We start from the raw sequence: 24,170 nt of genomic DNA, 5'->3' as shown, positions 1-24,170 counted from the left end.
TAAGCTCCCCGCCAGGCGCTATACTGCTTCTCGTGCCACAGTAAGTGCGTGGCCGTCCTCTCGCGAGACAGAGAGGCAGATGAAATACCGGGCGTGAAAAGTCACTAAATGAAAACCTATCCATCATTTTTCTGCTTGGCCTTTTTGTTCTCCTAAACCCTCGACCCCCTCCCCGCCCCCACACCCTTTCTAAACTCTAACGCTCCCTACACTCTTCTTTTCAACTCAATGTCTTCCCTGCTCCTTCGGTGGTACCCTCCTTCTCTTTCTCTCCTTCTCCCTCCCCCCTTCTAAATGTTTGGGGTAAGAGGCTCAGTCACTGACTGTTCAAGCGGCCATGACCTGCCGAGGACCTTCTGAGTGCACTGATATCAATCACAGTGACACCTTCAGCCATTCCTTGGGGTTGAGTTGCATATTGGGACTTGTAGGCCCATAGTACAACGGGGAAATCGGAATTACAAGAGGACTGGCTCAAGGTATTCCACGTGACATGAGTCCACTTGCCAGCTATGCTACTGCACAATGCGTCTCGCTCGCGGGTGGTCACCCACCACATGTGTCTGGCCTACAACTCCCATTAGCCTCCGTCAACACAGTTAGTGGTGAGGGATCCTGGGAGTTGAAGGCCAAAGCAGCGGGAAGGGGGTAGGTTGGCTCTCCATGCACACCTTACCTTTTCTGGCCTCCTTCCATGTACTCGCTCCGGTAGAAGCCCGCCAGGTCATCGGCCAGCTCTCCGGTGAACTCAGTGGCAAAGGAATAGCTTTGGCCGGCGACCAGGTAGCGCTTCAGCTCTACCACCAGGTACTGCGTTGTGACCTCCAGCCAGGTTCGTCTGATGGTCGGGTACGCAGAGCCGTCCCCTTTTTTTAATGTGAAATTGCCGGTGTAGTTCAGTTTCTTGCTGTGCATCAGAATTAAGTTCGTTTCCTCGGTGCACAAGAAGTGCACCTCGCTCTTGCCTTTGAATATATATAGGCCCTGGCTGTTGGTCTCCAGGAAGGGCTGCAGCTGCACGTCGTAATGAGTGGGGAGCAGAGTTTTGGGAAGTCTGTACTGATTCCATGTATTATTTGGTGGTGGCGACGTTGCGGCAGTTGCGGTCGGCGTGCCTTTTGAGGTGGTCGACGAGCCGGTCCCAGAAGTGGGCGCTGTGCTGGGCTTGGTTGGCTCAGGGTCTGCAATGACATTTTTGGCCTTCTCTTCAGCGTACACCACAGCCAGGGCTATGATGGTGGCCACGGCTGCCACAGTGAACACGATGCCCACCCCCGCCAGCAGCTTGCTGATGTAGAAGCCTTTCGCCATCTTGACGCCCTCAGCTGGGGATGGGCTTCTCTATATTAGGGAAAGGCAAAAGGAGCTCCTGCGCCCGCCTTATATATGCCTGCGCTGCTGTGGCTCTGGATCAAGGGTTTATCATTAACTGGGAGGTTGAGAAGAGGAAAGGAAGGCTCTGCTCTCTGCCCTTATCTTGCTTCCAAGAAGCTCACGGTATTTACACGCGAGGTCCATGTGTGTCTGCAGGAGCCAATGGTTAACCCTCTTATCACCCCACTCATGGCAATTATACAGTCATAAATTTGGGTTTTATTTTTGCTGCACGCAGTTCCCACTTTTCACCCATTGTGGTCCACTTGCTTGAAACCCAACTAGAGTTTTCCAATCATGGGATAATCTGTAGCGCAATCGGTTATTTGTCTGCGATGAGGAGGGCCACCGTGCAGCATGGCGGAGCGAATGCGCTGCCATATGGCGCATCCTATTGGAGACACTTCCTTCCCGGGCAAAACTTGCTGCAGGTGAGCGCTTTCTCCCTCAGGCCCTTCGTGGTATCCTCTCTTTTGCCGGGGTCTTCAGGTCTGGTCGCCGAGAGCAACCTTTCAACATTTCCAGCAGTCCAACGACTGTGGGATACCTCCGCTGCCTTATGGGAGACTTTTCAAAGGCTTCTTAGCAGGTTGGACTGGGGAATTAAACTGGTCCTGGCACCAATGGAAAAGTGGCCCACAATCACACATTACAATTCATGTGCGATCCCGCACTGGCGGACTGAGTGCTATCCAAGATGGTCTTTTTAGTGCAATATGTTACAAATTATGTATTTGAAAACATATTTGCACCGTAACATAGATACAACTAGTCTAGACATTTATGAAACTTGCCTACTCTGACCAAAAAAAGTGGTCCAATCTGTCAAAAAAGAACTGCTCCTCATAGAATCATCTGTTCTATAAAGGGCTATTGTTCCTCCTCTGACTTGTGTACCCCCCACTCCACTGTTGAGTTTGCAGTACCCTCAGTTGTTTTTGCTTCGACACTAACTACATGATCTTAACTCAAGAGTGGGTGTGTGAGGGAGGGGGGTCTTTATTTATGAAAAACTGGTATTGGGTTGCAAAAATAGAACGTTGGTTGCCCCTGCCCATAGAGGCACCGGTGTACACCCGGGCTGGAAATCCAGCTAAAGCTCTTGGAAGAGCTCTGTGCCCAAGCTGCTTAGCAGCACTCTACCTCTGTTGCCCCCTTGTAAAAAATCATTACTATCAATGTCGATACCCACTTGTAATGAGCCGCCTCTGTCACATGAGCAAGTGGAGGTCTCAATTTTACCTCCATCGACATGCCCGGCCTTCGGAATGGAGGTGCCGGTAATTGCGGCACCTCCAGCCCAAAGCCAATCATCTTTTTCAGTACGAGATGCTAATGAGAATGATGGGCAGATAGCCTGTAGGTACCCTAATGCACTCGGTTGTAATTGTACCCCAAGGGAAGTTTTGGAGGGTTTTGTACATGTTTCTGACACATCTATGCTCGCACCAACAATTATGAGTGAGCTAGGAAAACGGGTACGCCTTTCTCTTGGCCCTTCTTCGCCTGCTTCTAGGTCCTATCCATTTCGTGAACAAGTGCATTTTCATCTTCCCGAGGAACTTAGCCCTGAAGAATCTGGGGAATGTGGAAGGGAGTCCCTAAATATACCATCTCATGGTTTGGTTGGTGGTGTGAACCGGGGTCCTGGTGATACCAATAGTGGATACACAGCAGATATGGGGTCCCTCTTGCCTCCCCAGTTGGAGTCCTTGACATCAGGGAAAGAGGGCGTTGGCTATGCTGCTCCAAAAGGGGATGCAAGAGCAGCTTCGACACCTGAGGACTCCCCCCTCTGGTATCGAGAATACTCAACCTGCTCGACAAGGGCCATGAACTAACCCACTGTTCCTTAAGGGAAATGCAGGGATCTCTTTCGTTCATGAAGGAACGAATTGTTAAACTTGAAGGCTTTATATTGGCCGAGGAGCAATCGAAAGCATTCTATTTGACTCACCTTGAAAGAATGATAGCAAGTATTGTGCCAGTTGTAAGACCTGTTGTTCCTACTCCTTTATCATATTCTCAGGGAACCCAAACGGATCATGTGGCAAGTTTTGCCTATCCTGCTCTAAGATCATATTCACAAGTGTTGCAAGGAGTAAACATGTCTGGAACGGAGCAGGGCATCAATGAGTCAATTGATCTCTTGGAGGTGGCTAAGCTTCATCATGATCGATTGCTTCAGGTAGAACAACTTTTGTTCAATGTAGTTACCAAACAGCAAACTACTGTGACCTTAGAGCCTCCCTGTGAGGAAATGGGGACTAATATTGAGTCTTCCAGTTCTCCGGACAGTCCCTCTGTTTTGACTGATATTATTGACTCACAGGCTAACTCCAAACCTAAAGCATCTTGGCTGTTAAACGAGCAAACCGTGGTTGATACGGACCCAGGGGGGAGGCAGTGTATTTCTCAGAAGGCGAAGAGGTCCTTCCCGAGAGCTCAAAAATGGCTTAACCTCGCTAAAACTAACCAGAAGAAGGCGCAATTGAAAGGCATAACGGAAATCCCCACATGTAAGCCTAAGGCAGTGGCGCCTGCCCCAAATGGTAAATCGAGTGCAAGCAGTGATGACCTAGCACTTAACCTCCTGGAACTAAATGAGGAAAGTAAGAAACATCTACAGATCAAGGCACTGAAAAGTGGCAATGTACAGGTACAGTCCTCAAAACTGCCTGGGATACAGTCTGATAAACTCCAGTCCCAACTACATAGCTTTTTTCCTAGTATTGAAAGCAAAAAGGCGGCGGTTTTGCCCCACGAAGAAGCAGGCAGCTTGAATTCACCAAAAAATGCGGCCGGGTCCTTGCCTCCTGTGTCAACTACCGCAGGAGGCACTAAAGGGTCGGCTACTCAGGGAGTTGTTCACCCTACTGTAGTAAAGCATGAAGAGTGTCGTAAACGTAATGGGCACTTGCACACCCCAAAACTTGGTGAATGAGGACAGGCATCATGTCGGGGAGGATACTTCTATGAGTAGGATCCCAGTAGAGCCATTAACTGACATGCCGTCATTCTTAGAAACTCCCAAAGAGATGAAACAAATACTTGGGTGGGCAAGTAACTTGGACATCAATGGACTGGCACGGATCAATAGGTCATTCCTGATGAATGCCTTTTTTCAGATTCCACCACTATGCAATTTGGCAAGTAAGGACCTGGAATGGGTAAAACTAGCTCCACACAACAACTTAAGAGCATTGTGCAAAGTCCAATCACAAATAATTACAAAATTAATCCTGGACTTTGGAGAGGACTTTGAATCCTTGGGTCTCTTCCCGTACTTGTTCGAGAACATGGAGAGTGCATGGGAGTTTCTAGATTTGGACCTACCTGCACCCAGGGAGTTCCAGCCTCTGCACCACATGAGTCCCTTACCAAGGAATTATCTCTCCAGCTGGCCTCCCTGACTCAGGCGTTAAGCGGCCTATCATGGCTGGAGCCACTAATTAAAGTGGCCGCATCCATGAAGGTCGAAGCCTCAAACTCATAACCATCGAGTATTGCCGTGGCACCCTGGAACTGCTGCAGTGTTAAAAATCTCACAGCATGGTATGAACGGGTTGGGATTCGACATGTTCCAGAAATTCTATTGTTGCAGGAAACAATGGCCATGCACGCTATTGCATTAGACGGCTATGTACCCTTTAGTGCTCCCGCGAAGCGCATTCATTCAGGTAGACCTAGTGGTGGCACTGCCATCCTCATCAGGAATGACTTGAATGTGACAACACGCCTTTTGGCCATGTCTGACATATACACAATGGTGGAAATGACGTTGAATGGCAGCAAGTTGAAGGCACTTTTATTGCTTTCAATTTACTGGAATCCATGTATGGCTACGCTGGACTTAGTTCTAGCTGTGCTAAACTGCACTTTAACCAATGCGTCGTTGCATTTACCGAAGCATGAAATTCTAATTGGTGGGGACCTGAACTCAAGTTTGGGTTTGGAGGGTAATACGATCTTGTCTTATAACTCGCAGTCCTATGCACAGCAGTCTCGTAGGAGAGGAAAGGCATGGGTTGAGTTTTTTGAGGCATGGGGTATTTATCCGATCCTACCAGGGTCCAGCAGCTGCAACATTTCCTGGCGGTGCGGCAACTGCTCATCATTAATTGATTATTTGCTTGCTTCGGCTGAATGCTCTGGATTGCTTGACCCTATTGCTATATTGAAAGTGGGCTCGGGCGACCACAGTATGCTGTGTTCAAGGCTCCACATTAAGGTCAAGCCGCACGAAATGTTGTTGTCTGTTGTGCCAGTGGTGAGTGACAGACACACTCTGTCAGTAAGATGGCATCCACGCACCTGTCGAAGATTTAGTAAACAGGGACCTAGAGGTGCATTATGAGGAACAGATATCCTTGGATAACATGGAGAAAGTGAACGCGCAGAACCTGCAGATGATCCGCGGACACTTGGTGAGTCTAGCAATGGAACCTTTGAGTAAAGACGTACCCAACGCGGCTCATGCTTACTCCCGAGATGTCGCTATCTTAAAAAACTGGAAAAATCACGAGCTTCAGTGGGCGAGACACTCGCATTATAATGTAGTTTCATATAAAATAGCAAAAACCTTAATTGTGTTACGCTATAAGAAAAAGGTGAAGGAGGTGCGCTATGTGTCACACAACCTTGCGAATCAATGTATGATTGGACATCTGTGCAAGGGAAATATCAGGGAAATATAGACTCCCCTAAGAAACCCTGCTGGCAAGTTTGATAAACGCATGGTTGCGACAATATCTGGTGCCCAATGGCAGTCCTTCTTTGAGAAGAAATATGAACTACCTGCCCATCACATCAGATCGGAGTCTACCCACCTTCAGTTGCACCTTCCTGTCATATGCCCTTGGGATTCTAAGGACGTAATCTGGGCAATTGCGCAGATGACATTTTCCAAAGCTGCAGGTCCTGATGGGCTGCTGCCTTGCATCTTTAAGGATGGCCCGCATTTTTGGGCCAAGTTCTTGCTTTTGCGTTATCAACTAATTTATAAAACAGGCAAAATACCTGCCTCTTGGCTGACCGCGAGAATAATACCTATCCACAAGAAGGGCCCTTTGGATGGCCCTAATAACTTTAGGCCTATTGCCCTAATCGATATAGCAGCACCATTTTTTGCTCGCCTGGTTCTGTGTGAATTGGAGAAATGTATCACGGCTGGTGGTATTCTATCTAAAGCCCAGGTGGGGTTTCGCAGGGCCATGCGTACACAGTTAAATGCGTCAATTCTTGCGCATCTGCTGGCCTCATCACGCAGTCGGAACAATTGCCCGATTTATATGACATCGTTAGATCCATCGGCTGCATTTGACAGTGTTCTTTGCAAGCGTCTTTGGCGGAAAATGCTGTTTTATGGAATTCCTTCCCACCTGGTAGCGACAATTGCTGCACTTCATCAAAATACATCATACAGGGTGCGTATCAACCAAGAGGGCCTACTATCTGATTCCATCCCAACCGAAATTGGAGTGAAACAGGGATGCAACCTGGCTGCGGTAATTTTTAATCTGTACCTGGCCGATATAGAGAAAATATGGGAAGGAGGTAATATCTTTCCGGTTAGTCTGGGCAAGCAGCATCTAAATTGGTTAGCGTTTGCCGACAACGTCGTCTTGTTTGACAGGGTACCCTTTGGGCTTCAAAATAAACTGAACATTTTCCAAGAATATTGTCAGTTGAATAATCTGACAATTAACTCTGCTACATCTAATATCATAGTTTTTTCGGCAAGTAAGAAATATCAGGGGTTTAAATACACCGTTAACTCCAAACCCATTAACACCATGGGCGAAATGACATACCTGGGGTACCAAGTAGTATGTCTGTCGGTAAATGGCGTGCAACTTTGGACACTAAGCTGATTCATTTGACTACACAGATGAGAATGATCTTTTCTAGGCATTGCAAGTATTCCCTCATGCCTCTGATACTTTTCTACACAATGAAGGTGGAGTCTATTCTACTGTATAGTCTGGACGTGTGTCTATTGAACATGGGTCCCACCTTGAATTTACTTCAGGGAAAGCTCTGGAAAAAGGTTCTAGGTCTTCCGTGATATCTCCCAAATGCCATATTGTTACACGAGTTAGGCCTTTATCCATTAGCCGACAAGCATGAATGGCGTATGCTGAATACTTTTAGGAAAATGCTGTCCCCACCATCGAACTCCCTTTATGAGGACTTCGGGTTAATGCTAAATGTGAATCACCCAGCATTGAAATCTGCATTTCACAAACACATGACTATCGTCTAAAGCTTCATAAATATGTCATCACAGGAGCTAATTGACACTCCAGGGGTCGCCAAACTGCTGTTCTTTAGGAACGCATGGGCACGCAATTCGGACTTAATAGCTGGCTATCCATCATTTAGTGTGTATGCCAAATTTAGACATGGTGTTACTCCACGAATGCGATACATATTGTGCTTTCCCGACAAAAATGCCAGAAGGACCTATATGAGATTCCGGTTTGATATGATCCATACGGGCTCTCGTATTAGATACTGGTCGGGTTTTAAAGAGCTCAGAATGTGGGACCATTGTAGGTTTTGTGCCCTAGCAAACGAGGCTGAAACGCTAGAACATCTATTTATGTATTGTGTACACTTTGAACCACAAATACCTATCTGTTTGGGACCTGACTTGGGGTCCAAATCTTGTTATGAGCGTAACCTAGTTTGGTTGCGGTGTATGTGGGGCCAGAATAATGCAATTACCTTGGCAACCGTTAGGTTGGTAAACATTATTGAGGAAGAACTCCAGTTTCTTAATGACAGCTTGTGTATCAGGAAGGAAGAACGACTTGTAAAATTGTGAATCTCATCTTTTCCAATTGCCTGTTTGCTTAACATGAATGCGGGCACAGATAGTTCTGGTAACAATGTAGCCCTTTTATGCTCATGTCCATGCTTTGTTATCATGTTTTGCTATTATGATTTCAGTTGTTCTCTTGATTTGTTTTCTTGTTTTTATGAATTTAGGGGCCGATTCATGCAAGAAATGTGCGCCGAAAAAAGTGGCGCAAGCTGACGCAAGCAGGCGCAAGCGTGAAAAAGGGAGCGCATTCATGGAAGTCCTTGCGTGTGTTTTTCTCGGGATGTGCGCCAAACCCGTGCGTGATGCACACGGGCGCACATGTCATTGCAACATCCCGAACGCTGTGCGTGACGCGCACAGGGAAAGCGCACAACGTCCGCCCACATACCAAAAAGGGGGCGGGACATGGGGCGTAATACATGGAATGGGGAACAACGCGTGAAAAAGAAGGCGTAACTGGGGAAGTACTGCAGGGAAATACACGGAACGCCCACACGCACGCGAACAACTTGTATTCATGTAACCGAATACGGGAAACAAGCGCACGTCAAAAGACGCGCACAGGCGTCAACACGTCCGCCACAGGAAGGCAGGCGTAAGCGTCCCCGCACACAGTATAAAAGCACGTACATACCGCTACGATGAATGCCCCATTTGTCGCAGCACTGATCGTGGGACACCGCAGGAGGAGGAGAATAGCCAGGGCCCGCATTTTTTCCCCCCGGACAAGGCTTTTTGGGATGCCTGACGACCAGGTCTACGGCAGGTATAGGTTTCCACCTCGTATCATCCTAGACCTGGTCAGGGAGTGGGAAGATGACCTTACATCCCCCACCCTCTGCTCCCAAGCATTGAGCCCCTTGGAGAAGGTGCTCAATGTCCTGCATCTTTTGCCCACTGGGTCATTTCAGCGGATTACTGCCATAGTGGGGGGGGGGAGGTCTCACAGGACACGCAGTCACGCTGCCTACACCAGGTGTTGGCAATCATCACTGCGTGCCCCTCAGTCCGCAGGCACATATACATGCCCAGAACACCCGCAGAAAGGCAGGCCGTGGTCCAGGACTTTTACAGGGTGGCACACTTCCCCAAAGTGCTCGGTGCCATAGATTGCACCCATGTGGCCCTATGTCCACCTAGGGCCACTGAGCACATCTATCGAAACCGAAAGCACTGGCATTCCATCAATGTGCAGGTGGTATGCGATGCCAAGGGAATCATAACCTCTGTCTATGCAAACTACCCTGGCTCCACCCATGACAGTTTCATATACAGAATGTCCGCCCTGAGCTGGGCCCTGGAAGCTGGGCAGCATGGCGACACTTGGCTCCTAGGTGGGTACAAATGCCTGTGCACATGCATGCATGTCACACACAGACAAATACACAAACCCCAATTATCACAACCATTATCAACTCTCCAGGGGACAGTGCCTACCCTCTGACCAACCACATGATGATGCCAATCCGGAACCCCACCACACCACCCCAGGTAATATACAACGCTGCCCATGTTGCACCCAGGGCCATAGTGGAGCGCACATACAGAGTGCTCAAGTCACGCTTCTGCTCCCTTGACCGCTCTGGCGGGCAGCTACTCTATGCACCCCCAGTAGTGTGCAGGATCATTGTGGCACCATGTGTCCTGCACAATGTTGCAACACGGCAGGGTGTACCGGTGGACATGGTGGTGCCCCCACATCCACAACCACAGGCACAGGCGCTGCCCATGGGAGGGGATAGAGCACGTGACGATGCAGCCCGGACCCAGCTTGTGGCCACATTTTACACCTAAACTCCCACCCCTGCGGAGTGCACACAGGCCTGGCACATACCAGGTGACAATCGATGATGACAAAGAGACAGTCAACTGTCACAACCTTACCACCCTGCGGAAGTTGCCACGGAAGTGCTACATTGTGTGCATCCCTAGCTACTCAAACCTAACCAATCCTGTGTGACCAAAAGGTACACATGCAAGGTGTGTATCACACAGACCTGCAAAACAGGCCATGACAATCACTGGTATGTCACACAAAGCCACCAAAACCACAACATGACATGGCAAGCAATAGCAAAACACCAACACAATAACAATAATGTACACATTGACATGTGAAAAATGCAAAGTGGCGTCAGACAATGATGCCTGACATGGAATCAGATGAAATGACTGACCAACAACCTCCCACACATACCAAGTCATAGACAAATGCATATCAACAGTTGTAGCTTGAACATAACAATCAATGAATGCCTGTTCATATGCACATTGTGCATGGCAAAATAAACACTGCATAATACGTGTGCTGTGTCCATCTCCCGCAACACACTGCTCAGCACACAGCACAGTGACCAGCCATTGTGTGTGATGCACACCCTGAGCATCACATGAAAACGACACACGAAATAAAAAATAAAAAAATCACGCATGTACAGGATCCACAAATGGTCAGAGATCATGTGCTCCAGGGACACAGTGGTCCCCAGAAGGCTAACTGCGTGCACATGTGGACATGGGAGGGTGGTTGTACATGTTATGGATCATAGTGCGAGTGTGTGTGTCAGTAAGGACATGCACTCAATACATGCATGTGCAATCAAGTGACCATCAGTGTCCTCATCACATGTGAACATTGCCCATGTGTACACCCCTGCATGTCAAACCACAACTATACCCTCACACCTTAAAGGTAAACACAACACATGAACAGCCATTGAGCAGCAGAATACATCATGTACATAGGATACCATAATTACAATGTCACGGTGCCCATCACACTGTAGGGCAAGGCAACTGTCCAACAACAAAATACCCCCCTCCCTCACATATCACCATGACCCACTGAAAAACTGCACATGGGGTATTTAGCCTTCATCCTTGAAGTCTACCTGGCCACAGGATCACCTTTCCCCTTTGTCTCCATCTTCCACCTTGTGTGTAAACAGTGTCCAGCACCCTCAGAGGCCACCTTGACTGGGAAAAATAACAAACCAAGCAAAAAAGCCTGTAGGCAGCAAAACAAACCAGAAGAGTCTCCAGTAGATGACTTGAAGTAGCAGTACGTCACAAAGCCCAAGTACTAGCACAATGATGGAACAACCAAGGTAGCAAGTGAAACAATGCCACAACAGGATGTGTACCATGTTTGGTACATAATATACAATGATGCACCACAAACTGATGTGTAGTGTCACAGCTCCAGTGTACAGACGCACGAGTGGCATGAACTTACCACTCCCACCGTGGTCTGGGTGCCTGCAAGGTCAAATTTACACAGGCCTCTGAGACCCCAGTGGGGAAGGAGGGTCAGGGATATGTTGTCGGGACAGCCATTGTATTCTTGATAACCGGAAAGAGGGGCAGGAGAGGGGAGTAGGATTGACAGGGGAAAGTAGGGAATGTACAAAAACATAATAATCACATTAACACATACACAATCAGACCAAACGTGTACATCATGCACATAGTACCAAATTACTCAAATTGAAATCAAAGAGAAACTTATCTCTGGGGTGAGTGCTGGCCTCCTGCCTGCGCACTCTCAGGTCTGGTAACATGAGCAGTTCAATGCTGCAAAGCGAGCAAAGCGAGCCAGAGTCACTAATCTGTGCGTGCCCATAACACACACACACACCACCATGCATGCCCCAAAGTAACAAGATACTCTACAAACTACCTGGTGTGGGGCTTCGTACCCATACGTAAGATTCCCCCTGTGATGGTTCATACACAGTCAATGCAGTAAGTAATGCGCTGGTGGGTGCATGGCAAATGGGAGACAAATTCACACAACATCCAATGTTCTCTGGGTAAGCTTCCAGATGCATTTAGCAAGGTACGACTTCAGTACAAGTCGTGTTCCAGCATAACCTAAATAAAGTAGGCAGTGCATGTGGCAATTTAAACCTGTAAATGAAATGCACTGCACGCAAGTCTGTCCCTCGCTGTCTGTCCCTGTGAGCTGCTTCTTTCCCGGTCTTGGAACGCTACATGGCTAATACAACTGCCTTTATGGACCATGTTGGATCGGAGGATATGTGCCACTGCCCCTGATAACTTTCTCATCAACTACGCATTACTCCACCAACACATCTTAGCTGTACTATGCGCTTCAACACCAATATCTGTCCAAGCTCACCGTCAGTGGTGCTACTTAGCATGCATGTGCAACTGTCCTGGTGGATGGTTGGCTGCGGTGTGGCCCCCTTGTGCTGCTCACCTTGCCTGGAGTTCCTTGAAACACGTCAGCTTCTGTATGATGTATGAGCGCAATTCCTGTGGCTCTGCCTGCGCACACATGTGCATGTCTGCACCACCGAACGTGGCCAGCTTCCAGACATCCAATGGGCCATGTCTGCTGGGAAAGGTGGTCTGGAGGCTCATCCCCCTGCAGAAAAGGCAGAAAACACATGATTAATGCATGACATTTCCCTGTGTGTGTCTCCTCAGGCATGTCATGAGTGGACCATGTCAGAGACGTACATCAGAAATCACTCCATCAGTGCGACTTTCCCAGCCAAAGTGTGTCAGCCACTGTCTACAGCATGAATTGCATGAAGCACATGTACAGCAAAGATAAGAAACACACTACACAATGTATAGAAATTAATGCACACATGAATCATGAAACCACCCATCTAGCATAGGAAGAACTGCGGTCAAAATCACCCCTATCATCCCCACTAGGGGTGACAACACAAGCAGTACAGCAGCAGACATGCCACAGATATGACAGTCCTAAGCCCTTGTGTAATAGGCTGTTACACCGAACCATCCTTGCGAGCCCATGGATAAGGGAAGCAGGAGTGGCATATGTGAGTCAGGACCCCAAGCTGCAAACACATACACGAGACAAGCTTGAAGGGACCAGCTTGAACAGACCGTGGATGCTTTCAAAAGCCACAAAGCACCACACCATCACATGAAAGCACAATAGACGAGCAATTTTAAACTATATTAACTAATTACACTAACTATGAAAAACCTATATTACCTAATTAAACTAACTATCAAATTGAAACGTAACTAACTAAACTAAAAGAAAAATCAAAAATGGCCACATACGACCCGGGGGGGGAGGCACCCAGGAGGGGGGAGGTACTGGGTGCTGCTCAACACCCACATGTGATGATGTTGAGGAAAAAAAAAACCTCCATGGGCTCAACGCCTGCACAGCCCGACCTATGTGGGAGATACCTTGTCATCCGAGTCTGGCTCTTCCTGGAAAGGAGGACGTGGCACAGGAGCCTGACCACGCCTAGCTGCAGCTTGCCCCTCGTTGGCAGCAAGTCTGGTGGATGGGTGAGCCTGGTTCTGTGCGGCGATGACACGTAGGTCTGCATGCAGAACCTCCCGTGATACACGTGCTTCCTCTTGCAAGGTAGCAAGTGTAACACAGAGTTCCTCCTGCAAGGCCTGTCTGGACAACTGATGCACCTCCCGGCAAGCACGTAGCTCAGCCGAGATGGTACGCTCAAGCAGCGCAAACCTCTCCTCTGACCGCTCCCTCTGGGACATCAGAAGGACACCCAGATTGGATCTGAGGGAAGCATATTCCTGCCTCAAGGCCTTTATGTGTGCCTCTGCGTGAGCAGCAATTGCTTTACGCAGAGACAACATTTCAGCCTAGCATGCCCTGTCTGAGGCCGCCATGCCCAGCCTGAGTGAGCGGGCCATGGACCGTGCCGCCTGCTGCTGGAGAAGCACCTGCCTAGCAGGTGGGAGCACGGATTGGGCCACACACTCCATGCTCACAGCGATGTTCTCCATTGCTGCCCCCTGGCGTTCAGAATTGGCAGTCATGTCTTGCTCCCACTCAGTATACTGCGGTTGCGCGCGGCGACCACGTTGCTGGGCTTGACAGCTGCGGGACCCAGGGACCAGGTGCCCTCGTTGTGTTGGCACCGCCCGCGGCTGCACAACTACATGCCCCCGTCAACGTGATGGCCCAGGCACATCAGTGACTGGTGTGGAGGGTGACCCTGCATCCCGATCCACCACAGGCGGAGGTTCCAACACAGTCTGACCCCTCATTGCAGGTGTCGCGGACAGAGGAGTGCCCACATCAGAATCACTCTCCCCTGACATGTGGACCTGGTGCACATCCAACTCGACATGGACGTCAGAGTGGTCATCAGGGCTGGACTCATTGCCAGCCAGAGACAAGATGGACTGTAGCACATGTGGGTTTTCGTGGCCTACCACATCACAACCCCCACTTGTGCCGGGTTGCTGTAGTGATAACAACCCTGTGCCTGGCATGACAACACCATCCTCTGGCTCCATTGCATCATCATCTGAAAAGTAGAGAGAAAAAAGGTCACTACACATGTTAGAAGTACACAACACACACACACATAGACATCACACAGACACCAAACACATCAAGCAGACATGTCACACACAAAAGATAATCTGCCATGCATGCTGGGTCAACTTGACATTGCTTCTGTGATTAGGCATGTAGAAGGGTGTCATTTTGCACAGAAGTGGGTTGATGCAGTGCAGCAATTGTGTACGTTACTCACTATCTACCTGTACAAGTACTTCATGATGTGTATCTGAAAATGTGAAGGCAGTGCAAGGTCAACTTCAGGCATCACGTGCAATGTGCATTCAATGGGTAGCATGGCTACAAGCAAACAACCCCTCCCCCCAGGTGCAAATACAGGGATGCCTAGCATGGTATCAAAAGGCTGACCATAGACCTGTGTATTGACAGGCAGTGTTGACTAGCATCAATTGCATCATGTGAGTCAAGTGACAACACAGCAAATGATGATGGGACAGTAAGCTGGACACATGATGCAACCTCAGGAGTGCACCCACGTGTGAAGAAGACACTACACCAGTTGGACAGAGTCATTGGGCATGAAACACAACTGTCACACCATAAACATGTGTGCGACGCAGGACTGAGCCACAGTGGCCATGGGAAGGCTGATGAAATGCCATGCAATGTAAGTCACCCTGGACACGTACTACAATGATCATCTATGCAAGGACACATAGGGGCTTGCATGGAATCCACATGGAGCATGCATGGGCACTCATGTCCCTGTGGGGCATCTGACCTCTGCACAGTCCAAGTGAGACACCCTGCATCAAGTACAAAGGATGTACCCCACAGCATATGTCTGGCAGATTGGCTGGTGGAAGTTAGCATGTACACAGGACGCATGAACAGGCAAGTACTCAATGGCAAAAATGAAGCAGACCAGTGCAAAGGTGGAATTGGGGTGCAGAGGGGGGGTGGAGGGGCAAGGGAGCATGCCTACATGGAGTACCCGCATGCAGGCAGAGGACACATGCACATCAGTCATGCTATGACATAGTCCCAGGGCTGAGAGGAAGGTCACCCCAGGCTACATGCAGAAGGGCCAGTGAGCTGGCACATGGAACGGAGGGTCATCCTGGTGACCAGCATGTGAGTAGGGTGCAATAGTGGTGATGCGGACAGTCCCCGTCCGCTCCACATGTCCACCATCCTGCAGAGCAGCCATGCATCAGTGAAGCATTGCATTACTTGCACATCAGAACCATATACACATGACATGTAGTGGCAGTCATGCACAACACATCACACAATTAAAACAACAAACACACAGCAAAACTCACTGGACTGGGCATCAAAGTCCGGCATCTCTCCCACTCCTTGGATCGATTCAGGTGGTATGAACTCCGCAACGAGTTACTCGTGCGGAGTGAGGTCTTCCTCCTCAGGTGCAGTCCCACTGCCAGTCACCAGAGTCAAGTTGTAATTTGAGGCACACTTAGCCTTAGCACTGCGTTTGAGGTCATTCCAACGCTTTTTGCACTCTTGCACCATGCGCACCTCATGGCCGAATGCACTCACATGTTCCGCAACTTGCTTCCAGTGGGTATCACGGTGGGCAGCCGTAGTCTGACAATTAGGCCCCACTAGCATGTCACAGCTGTGGTCCCACACGTAGTCCACGAGGAAGTCCAGTTCCTGGTTGCAGAAAGGCTTCTTCCTCGACATGCAGGAGGTCGTGGCTGTGTGTGGGGTCCCAGCCTGTGCTGCAGGTGCAACCTTCCTCCTCTTGGTTTGTGGCGCAGACCCTGGCAGGCAAATGCCGCCCTGATCAGTATGGTCAGTGGCACCGGTGGATTGAGCCAAGGGAGTGGCAGGTGGAGGGACGACCAAAGGCCTGACTTGCGTCAGTGGCAGCTGGGTGCCCTCTAATGGACCCTGCGCAGCAACATCCGCTGTGGCAGGGTCATTGACTGCGACTGTCCTGGTTGGCAGACTCACAACCGGGGTGTTGTTGGCTGCATTTGCCCCTGCACGTGCCAACACCCGGCTGGTCGGGGCAGCAGATGACATTACTGCCCCAGGGACACGTGTCTCGGTCAGGGCAGCCCTGCGTGCACCTACAGTTTCCCTCCTGCCCTGTTGGAAATCTTCCAAGGACTCTTCAAGTGCCAACGCAGCATGCGCTGGCAGACCCTGAGCCTGGTTGGTGGTGTCCACAGCTGCACCTGCAGCTACCACTACCCTTGGGCCCGTGGCAGTCAATGAAACGGACTGCCGGGTCACACGGGCGCCAGTGCCAGATGCAGAACTGCATCTCCCGGAGGGGGTGGTGGCATGACTGCACTGACACATGGCACAACATCGTGCACAAGTGGCGTACACCTGCCTCTTCCCCCTCTGCGGCCACCCTGGACACCCTGGAGTCCCCCTACTCCGTGGTCACCCCAGCCACGTCCCTGACCATGCCCGCCACGAGGAGGACGCCCAGCTGAAGCGCTCCTTACCTTTGGTGGCCTCCCAACCATGGCACAGATGGAGTAGTGCCGGCACAGATGGAGGAGCGCCAATGGGAGGTATACACCACAATTGTCCTGGGCAATTGGGGTGAAGGGGGTGGGATGCAAGATGTTAACAGCACCCCTGCACCTGCAAGGCTGTATGTGACCCCGGTGATGTAGTGACGGGTCACGCAACGCTCAGGCACCCCAAAACTGCACTAAAACCGTGCACGCAACCCCTGCAGCCTACGTGCGTGGAATTAACCTCCCGCAGTACGCGGTGGCACCCAGTAACACGAAAAGTGCATACGCGTGGGACACGCAGGCTACTATAACCTCGAAAACGGGTGCGATACACAGGGGCACCCGCAGTGGGAAAAATTGCGTGCGCGACTCACCGTCAGACTAGTGCGATGATGAAAAACATGCGTAGCCAATACCCCCACCAAAAGAAGAGATACGTCCTTTATCCGCCGTGAAGTTGTGATGGAGCGCGAAACAACACGAAGTAGCAACACACACGTCGGTCTCCACAAAAGGCACGTACAGCAAACTGCTTTCCGCGCTCACCTTTAACCCGTGCTGAGGGAAACGCCTGCACGCGTCGTGTCACTTACACGCATAGGCCCTTTCCTCGGATTACATGCATTCGCACACGGACATGCAGTTTTTTCACGCGCTGCACCACTATGCACATGTCACAAGGGAAACGCCCGCACGTGTAACGTCACAGACGCGCTTACGTGCTAAGGGCCTTTCCTCGGATTTCACGCTGACGTGCACTTTTTTCACGTGCCAAATCACTCCGTATCAAGCTGACCACGCGAAAACACACGGAAGACCACGCTCCTGCCCAAAAGGCCATTTTCCTGCCCCTGAGAGCCCCGAGCCCGCTCCCATCAGCCATCTGCTGCTGCCTGCCTGCTGCCCACGTGCCCTGCTATTTGGTGCCTGCACGTCAGCCATCTGCAGGGGTCCAGTTGCTGTGTCCACACCTGCTGGAACAGAAGACTCCTGACTGAGATACCATCGCTACACAGGCCAGCCCCAGGTCCCAGTTGCCCACCCACACCTGCCTGGGGGGTCGCCATGTCGGGGCAAACGCCATCCGAGACCACTGGCAACCCCCAGCCAGAGAGGCAGAGGGTCACCAGCTTCAGTGAGAAGGAAGTTGGTGTCCTGGTGGAGCATGTCCAGGGGCATTATGATGCCCTCTTCCCACCATCGCGCGCTGACAAGGAAGGACGGAAGAGGATCTGGATGGACATTGTGGGTGCCATCAATGCGGAGGGGGTGGCACCCCGAGACCTGAGACACGTCCAGAAGCGCTGGGAGGACTACAAGTCCAGGACCCTCAGGAAGGCCCGGCGCCTCTTAGAGGCAGAGGATGCAGCGGGGTGCCGGGGCCAGCTTACCAACCAGCAGATGAGGGTCCTGGAGCGCATTCGCCCAGTGCTTCACCACCAGATCCTCAGGATGCTTACAATCACACATTACAATGCATTACTTTCCAGAATGGACTGAGCACTATCTAAGGGGTGTTTTTGCTCAAATATGCTGCAAATAATATATTAGAAAACATATTTGATTAGTAACATTGGTTAAAACGATTGTAGTAACTTATGAAACTGGCCCACTATGGCCCCATAAGTCATCCATTCTGTTAAAAAAATAACAGGCCCATCCTAGAATCCTTGAGTGGCACTTTGGGCATTGCCCTAATGCCCTATAGGCCAGTCTGAGCCTGCGTTTTAGGGTACACCTCTGACTTCTGCACATTCTAAGAACTCAGCCTGCGGGGGTAACTCATGCCGTATTTTTCTATAGGTGGCTATGTATCAGCGCCGCCATTACTAGAGTTGGCTTTTTTCACTGCATTCCATTCTCCAACACTGTTTGTATCCAATATGAAACGTTTGTAATGTAATAACCTGATTGTCCAGACAAGAGGACATGGGTTGAGGGTATCTTCACACATCTGACAATTGCACATGCATCTTGCATGTGACTGCATGTTATTCAGTGTGCATGTGTTCTGAATGTAAAGCACAGCACAGCCCTCAACTGTAGACAGTTGCCCCGGGGTTCATAGACTACTGACAAATACCCCTTCTTCCCTTTTGCACTACAACCCAGAGTATACAGTTGAGTCCCATGAAAAATGTGGTCCTACAGGGAGCTCTGGAAATTTCCCAGTAGGCCCCTGCACCCTGGGCAGGGGTGGACTGGCCTACAGGGAGCTCTGGAGATTTCCTGCTAGACCGCTACACACTGGGAAGGGGTGGATTGGCCTAGAGGGAACTCTGGAGATTTCCCAGTGGGTACCTGCACCCTGGAAAGAGGTGGACTGGCCTACAGGGAGCTCTGGAGATTTCCCAGTACACCTCTACACACTGGGAAGGGATTGATTGGCCTAGAGGGAACTCTGGAGATTTCCCAGTGGGCACCTGCACCCTGGACACGGGTGGACTGGCCTACATGGTGTCAGTCTAGAAAAAAAGTAGACACCCCCTCGATCATAAGGAAATGTACTTTGTTGGCTGAAGACCGCCTCATGTGTTTTAGTATTAGAAGGGTGTAGCAAAAGCTTAAACACGGTGCTGCCATTTTAAAGTGACCAAAATCGCCATTTTGTTTTCTATCTCGTTTTCTCTAACGTTGCCTTTTGCTTCATGTAAAACTGCTTTGCTGAAATATTATTCTGCTTCACTGGTGCATAATGCAAGGCCGCGAGAGGCATATTGAAACATAATGCAGTAACCCATACAGAAATGCCCGGTCTCCTCCCGCACATATCCTTAAAGAATAAGCAGCAAGGCATTCTAATCAGCACAGCAGGTGCCAGCTAGTCTCGGTAGCACAGTAGAAATGCTAGAGCGAGCATTAAATGACTTGAATTATGCTCTTCTTTGCGGCCCCCCTTTCCTAAGCCCGTAGAGCTGTGGAGAGCAAGTTGACCCCTAGCACACAAATAGAAACTAGGAGGTAGCACGGCCCGGAATGTGTCTCTCCCCTACGCACAGCTTGTTCGCGAAAACAGAAGCATTGTGTTCCTTTAAACAAAGACTTGTGTCTGTGGGCTTACAAAATTGCAGACTGTTACTAAATGAATGTTTGAAGGTGTCATACTCTTCACCATTGTCAATCATCATGCTTAATTCAAAGGAAATGTATTAGGGGCGGTATAGAATGTGTCGCAACTGATTACAAGATGTTCATTCTGTATATATGTAACTGTTGTACGATCTCTGGGGTTCTTGCGTCCCCTGAGGTCTGGTAGACACACGTCACCAGACGTGAGACCAGTTGGCCAACTGAGACTATTTGCTTTGCAATAAACCCTAGATTTTGGGAATACAACCTTGTGTCTGGCTATCAGTTCGTGTGTGGTGATTGTGCCTTGTTTCCACAAATGAGGGTCCCTCAGTGGCCCCTTCAAGGGAGCTCTGGAGATTTACTGGTAGACCTCTACACCCTTGGAAGGGGTGGATTGGCCTAGAGGGAACTCTGGAGATTTCCCAGTGGGCACCTGCACCCTGGACAGGGGTGGACTGGCCTACAGGGAGCTCTGGAGATTTCCCGGTAGGCCTCTGCACTCTGGGCAGGGATGGACTGGCCTACAGGGAGCTCTGGAGATTTCCCAGTAGGCCTCTGCACACTGGGCAGGGGTGGACTGGCCTAGAGGGAAGTCTGGAGATTTCCCGGTAGGCCTCTGCACTCTGGGCAGGGGTGGACTGGCCTAGAGGGAAGTCTGGAGATTTCCCGGTAGACCTCTACACACTGGGAAGGGGTGGACTGGCCTACAGGGAGCTCTGGAGATTTCCCGGTAGACCTCTACACACTGGGAAGGGGTGGATTGGCCTAGAGGGAACTCTGGAGATTTCCCAGCAGGCCTCTGAATCTTGGGCTGCTTTTGTGTGGTATCCTATTTTATTTACATATTTTCTCATAGGAAAAGGGTTGGGCTTGCTGAAAATGTGTAATATGGGGCCACTTTGAAAATAATTTCCAGGGCCTCTTTCACAACCTGATCGACTTTATTTTGTGCCACTATCCAGAAAACTATTTATTGAATTTGTCTCTCAATGACCGGGTCTAATTTATGTACTATTGACATAAACATAATAATTTAACATGGCAATACTTTGAGGATTGCTTTATAATTGATATAGGCCCTCGATATCATTTTTAAAACAACGACTGTACAAGTTGTTGAGAAAATTATTCTGTAGGTGTATTTGCATCCGTAAGAGGTATTGTTAGGGCAAGGCGCATTGTGGTTGGCACACCAGTGTTGTTCTATGTTTATCATATAATGCACATTTTTTAATATAATACTGTAGCATTTGTTGGCCGTCGCCTGTGTGCAGATCCAGGGCACTAGTGCACACAGGCGTGCTAGACACTGCTACTTGCGCCATATACCCTGATGCTTGAAAGACTGGGTAGGCACAGTCACCTGGATGTCATTTGGGCACTTATACGTGTCTGTGAGTGTGAGGAATTCGACCATCCCTACGGGAGAGTGTGCTCGCATGGGCTTTTTTGATTTTTAATAATGAAAAGGAATGATGGGAGACCAACCTCCGAGGACTGTATGAGGCCATTCCACACACAATCCATCTGCTCCTACACACAACTCATAGTCACATGTACTCCGGGAAGACACAGCCTACAGGTGCTGTCTTCCTCTGTCATATTCAGCTAGAATGTGACAGCCCCGTATACATCAAAGCATCTCAAGGCGGGGGAAGGCACACCTTCCTCCAGCATAGGCAATATAAATATCAAATACCCCATGGATATGCATTTCTTTAGTACTCCGGCTGGTGGCAGTGCATACTGAGAGATAATTGAGACAAGACTAGAAAAGAGGCTTATTTGACGGAAGAGAGAACAGGAAGGCGGGACTAACACCACTTTGGTATGCAATGTGTCAACTTGAAGCTAGTTCCCACCCCTCTGTATGAAAGGCAGTGAAATGCATGTCTGGGTCCACTATTTACTGTAGCTAAACTCCTGCAGAGCTGACCCCTTTCAGAGGGGAGAAGTATGTGGTTTGGGGGAGACAGGAAGGCTGCTCCCAGCACCAACTTAAAGGGAAACCTGCACTTTCATCAAGAGTCACAGAGGGCTCAGTTAACCAGAGAGATACTTTAATCTACAACAGACAGGGAGATGGGTGGTACTTAGGTATATGTTGTCACCCTCTTGTCTGTTCTGTTGCAGAGCACTCTGGTCCTGACCTCATGCATAACAGAAGATTGTCGGTGGGGGCCCAGGTTTGGTTCATTAAGGTGGGCTTAGCCTACACCAATCACTGGGGCCCACTTGGCTTTAAAGGAGTTCTGAACTCCACTTAGCAGATCATCTCAAGACTTCGAAAGGAGTAAGAAAAAGGACTGATTTGGAACCGAGCTGAAGGTACAGTCTACCTTACATCTTCCGCAGAGTTCCAAGAGGGAAACAAGATCCCGCTCCTAAACATCTCCCAGGGAACAGCGAGAGATACCAGACTCAGAGGACCTGTTCAGCAGCTCCATAACCGATACCCAGCCAGGACACAACTTGCCCTGCTAGGTTCTCACAGCAAGCTTCCTTTTTGGGAAGTGCCCGAGAGTCTCTGGATAAAGGACAAGGCCGTTGCCTGCACACATTCTCCTGAGCTTTGGGCCGTCCGCCTTGAAAGGACAATACAAGCCCTATAAAGAAGCTAGGAGGAGCACGACACAAGCATCAACCAGCGCCCATCTTTTTAAGGACAAGTCCTCGAACCACAACTGTTGTCACGCTGCAGTCACCAAAGCCATTCGAGATGCCTCAACCAGCATTCCAGATCCAACAACCAGCACAGAGACAACAATTCTTGTCCCGAGCCGCCACTACGGACAGCCTGCAGACGTCCGTCCAGCCGAACTGCCTGCCGCCTGGTATCCGCAGCTGTCTCCCACCACTAACTCTGCCTCAAGAGCTGCAAAGCGCTCTGGAACCCCCTCAATGCAGTTGAGCACCAAGAACTTCTTCAGCACTAGGTACATTGTGACTCTGCTCCCCTGGTTCTTCTCCGAAGGCCCCTAGAGACAGTTACGACCCTTTGCCCCCTTGGTACTGGAACCAAATAACCTTGAACAGTAAGACTGATTACTTTACCAACAACCCTCCTGTCAATACCCAGAGTGCATCCCTTTCCTTCGTGAAACTATCCGTCCTCTGTGTGGGTTGTATTTGTAGTGTGCTAGAACTGTCTGTTGTAGTAATAAAAAAGTAGATATGTTTATACAAGCTTCACTGGACAGTCCCTTTTATCATTGGGTAATAATTGTATGTTCGCTTTGTTGAAACTAACCTTGCGGATATGAGCCTGCCGTTCCGGCCACGTTACTAAAATTGTACAAGGAGATTTATAATTGACATGTTCTCCAATCTGTTCAGATTCCTTCTGGTGTACTAGAGGTGTGGAGTTGATTGATGGTTTACGAAACGATATTCATCCCTTGGGAAGGGGGCCGAGTTAGGGTAGCCAAAGAGGGAGAAGTGGACCCGAGAAATGGGTCCACCATCTTGCTTTTATGGTGAGCTCGCTTTCCTCATTGCCCCCTCCTTTTTAAGTGGATAAGGCCCTGGATATGATGCAAGATGCCAAGGTTCACTTGTTACAGCGACAGGGATTGGAGCCCTTACAATAGGCTTGATTCTGTCCAATCCCCTGTGACATTTTACCTTTGTGAAGACTGGGTCTCCAACTTCGTCCATGATTCTTTGCAAGACTCCAAGAAGAGGACATTGCTAGGTCCCTATTGGGATCCCTGCTTTTAGTGCATTCCATTCCAAAGTCCTCTGCCAAAGAGGCAGAGGGGAACCCTGTCCCCTAATCATCCCCAGGGATCATTGTGGTTGAACTGCTGTGGACCAAGTCCCCCACTCTGCCAGCTGCACTGGAATCAAACTTCTCACTGGAGGTGGAGGAACACATGTGGGTGCCAGCGGAACTCCCTGAAATGGGAAGGCAGGGCAAGAAGGGCCCACTCTGTCCCAGAGCCCATGCATTGGGAATTGCATTACCCTTAAAAGTCCAAATCAGCCTGGACTCCTCCTTTGCCACTTTGAGCCATCATCAAACTGATTATACCACACTTGATGTTTTTATACCACCCAAGGATGCATAGCGCTCGTCTGGCACTCTTCCGCA

General features: G+C 49.7%; 1 protein-coding gene across 1 annotated transcript in view; it reads right to left on the bottom strand.

Moving 5' to 3' along the window:
- The window catches only part of LOC138504628 (aminopeptidase N-like), a 169,614-nt gene extending 168,287 nt beyond the window's left edge, over nt 1–1,327 (bottom strand). The window contains exon 1 of the mRNA XM_069625224.1: nt 677–1,327. Within this exon, the coding sequence (XP_069481325.1) occupies nt 677–1,311 (635 nt within the window). The 5' untranslated portion in view covers nt 1,312–1,327. The remainder of the gene's footprint in view (nt 1–676) is intronic.
- Between the last annotated feature and the right edge of the window lie 22,843 nt (nt 1,328–24,170).

This window comes from Ambystoma mexicanum, chromosome 11 (assembly GCF_040938575.1).
Source record: "Ambystoma mexicanum isolate Mex_15411 chromosome 11, UKY_AmexF1_1, whole genome shotgun sequence".
In the NCBI taxonomy this organism is placed as follows: Eukaryota; Metazoa; Chordata; class Amphibia; order Caudata; family Ambystomatidae; genus Ambystoma; species Ambystoma mexicanum.
Note: the sequence above shows the minus strand (reverse complement) of the source record. Positions and strands in the feature narration are given on the sequence as shown.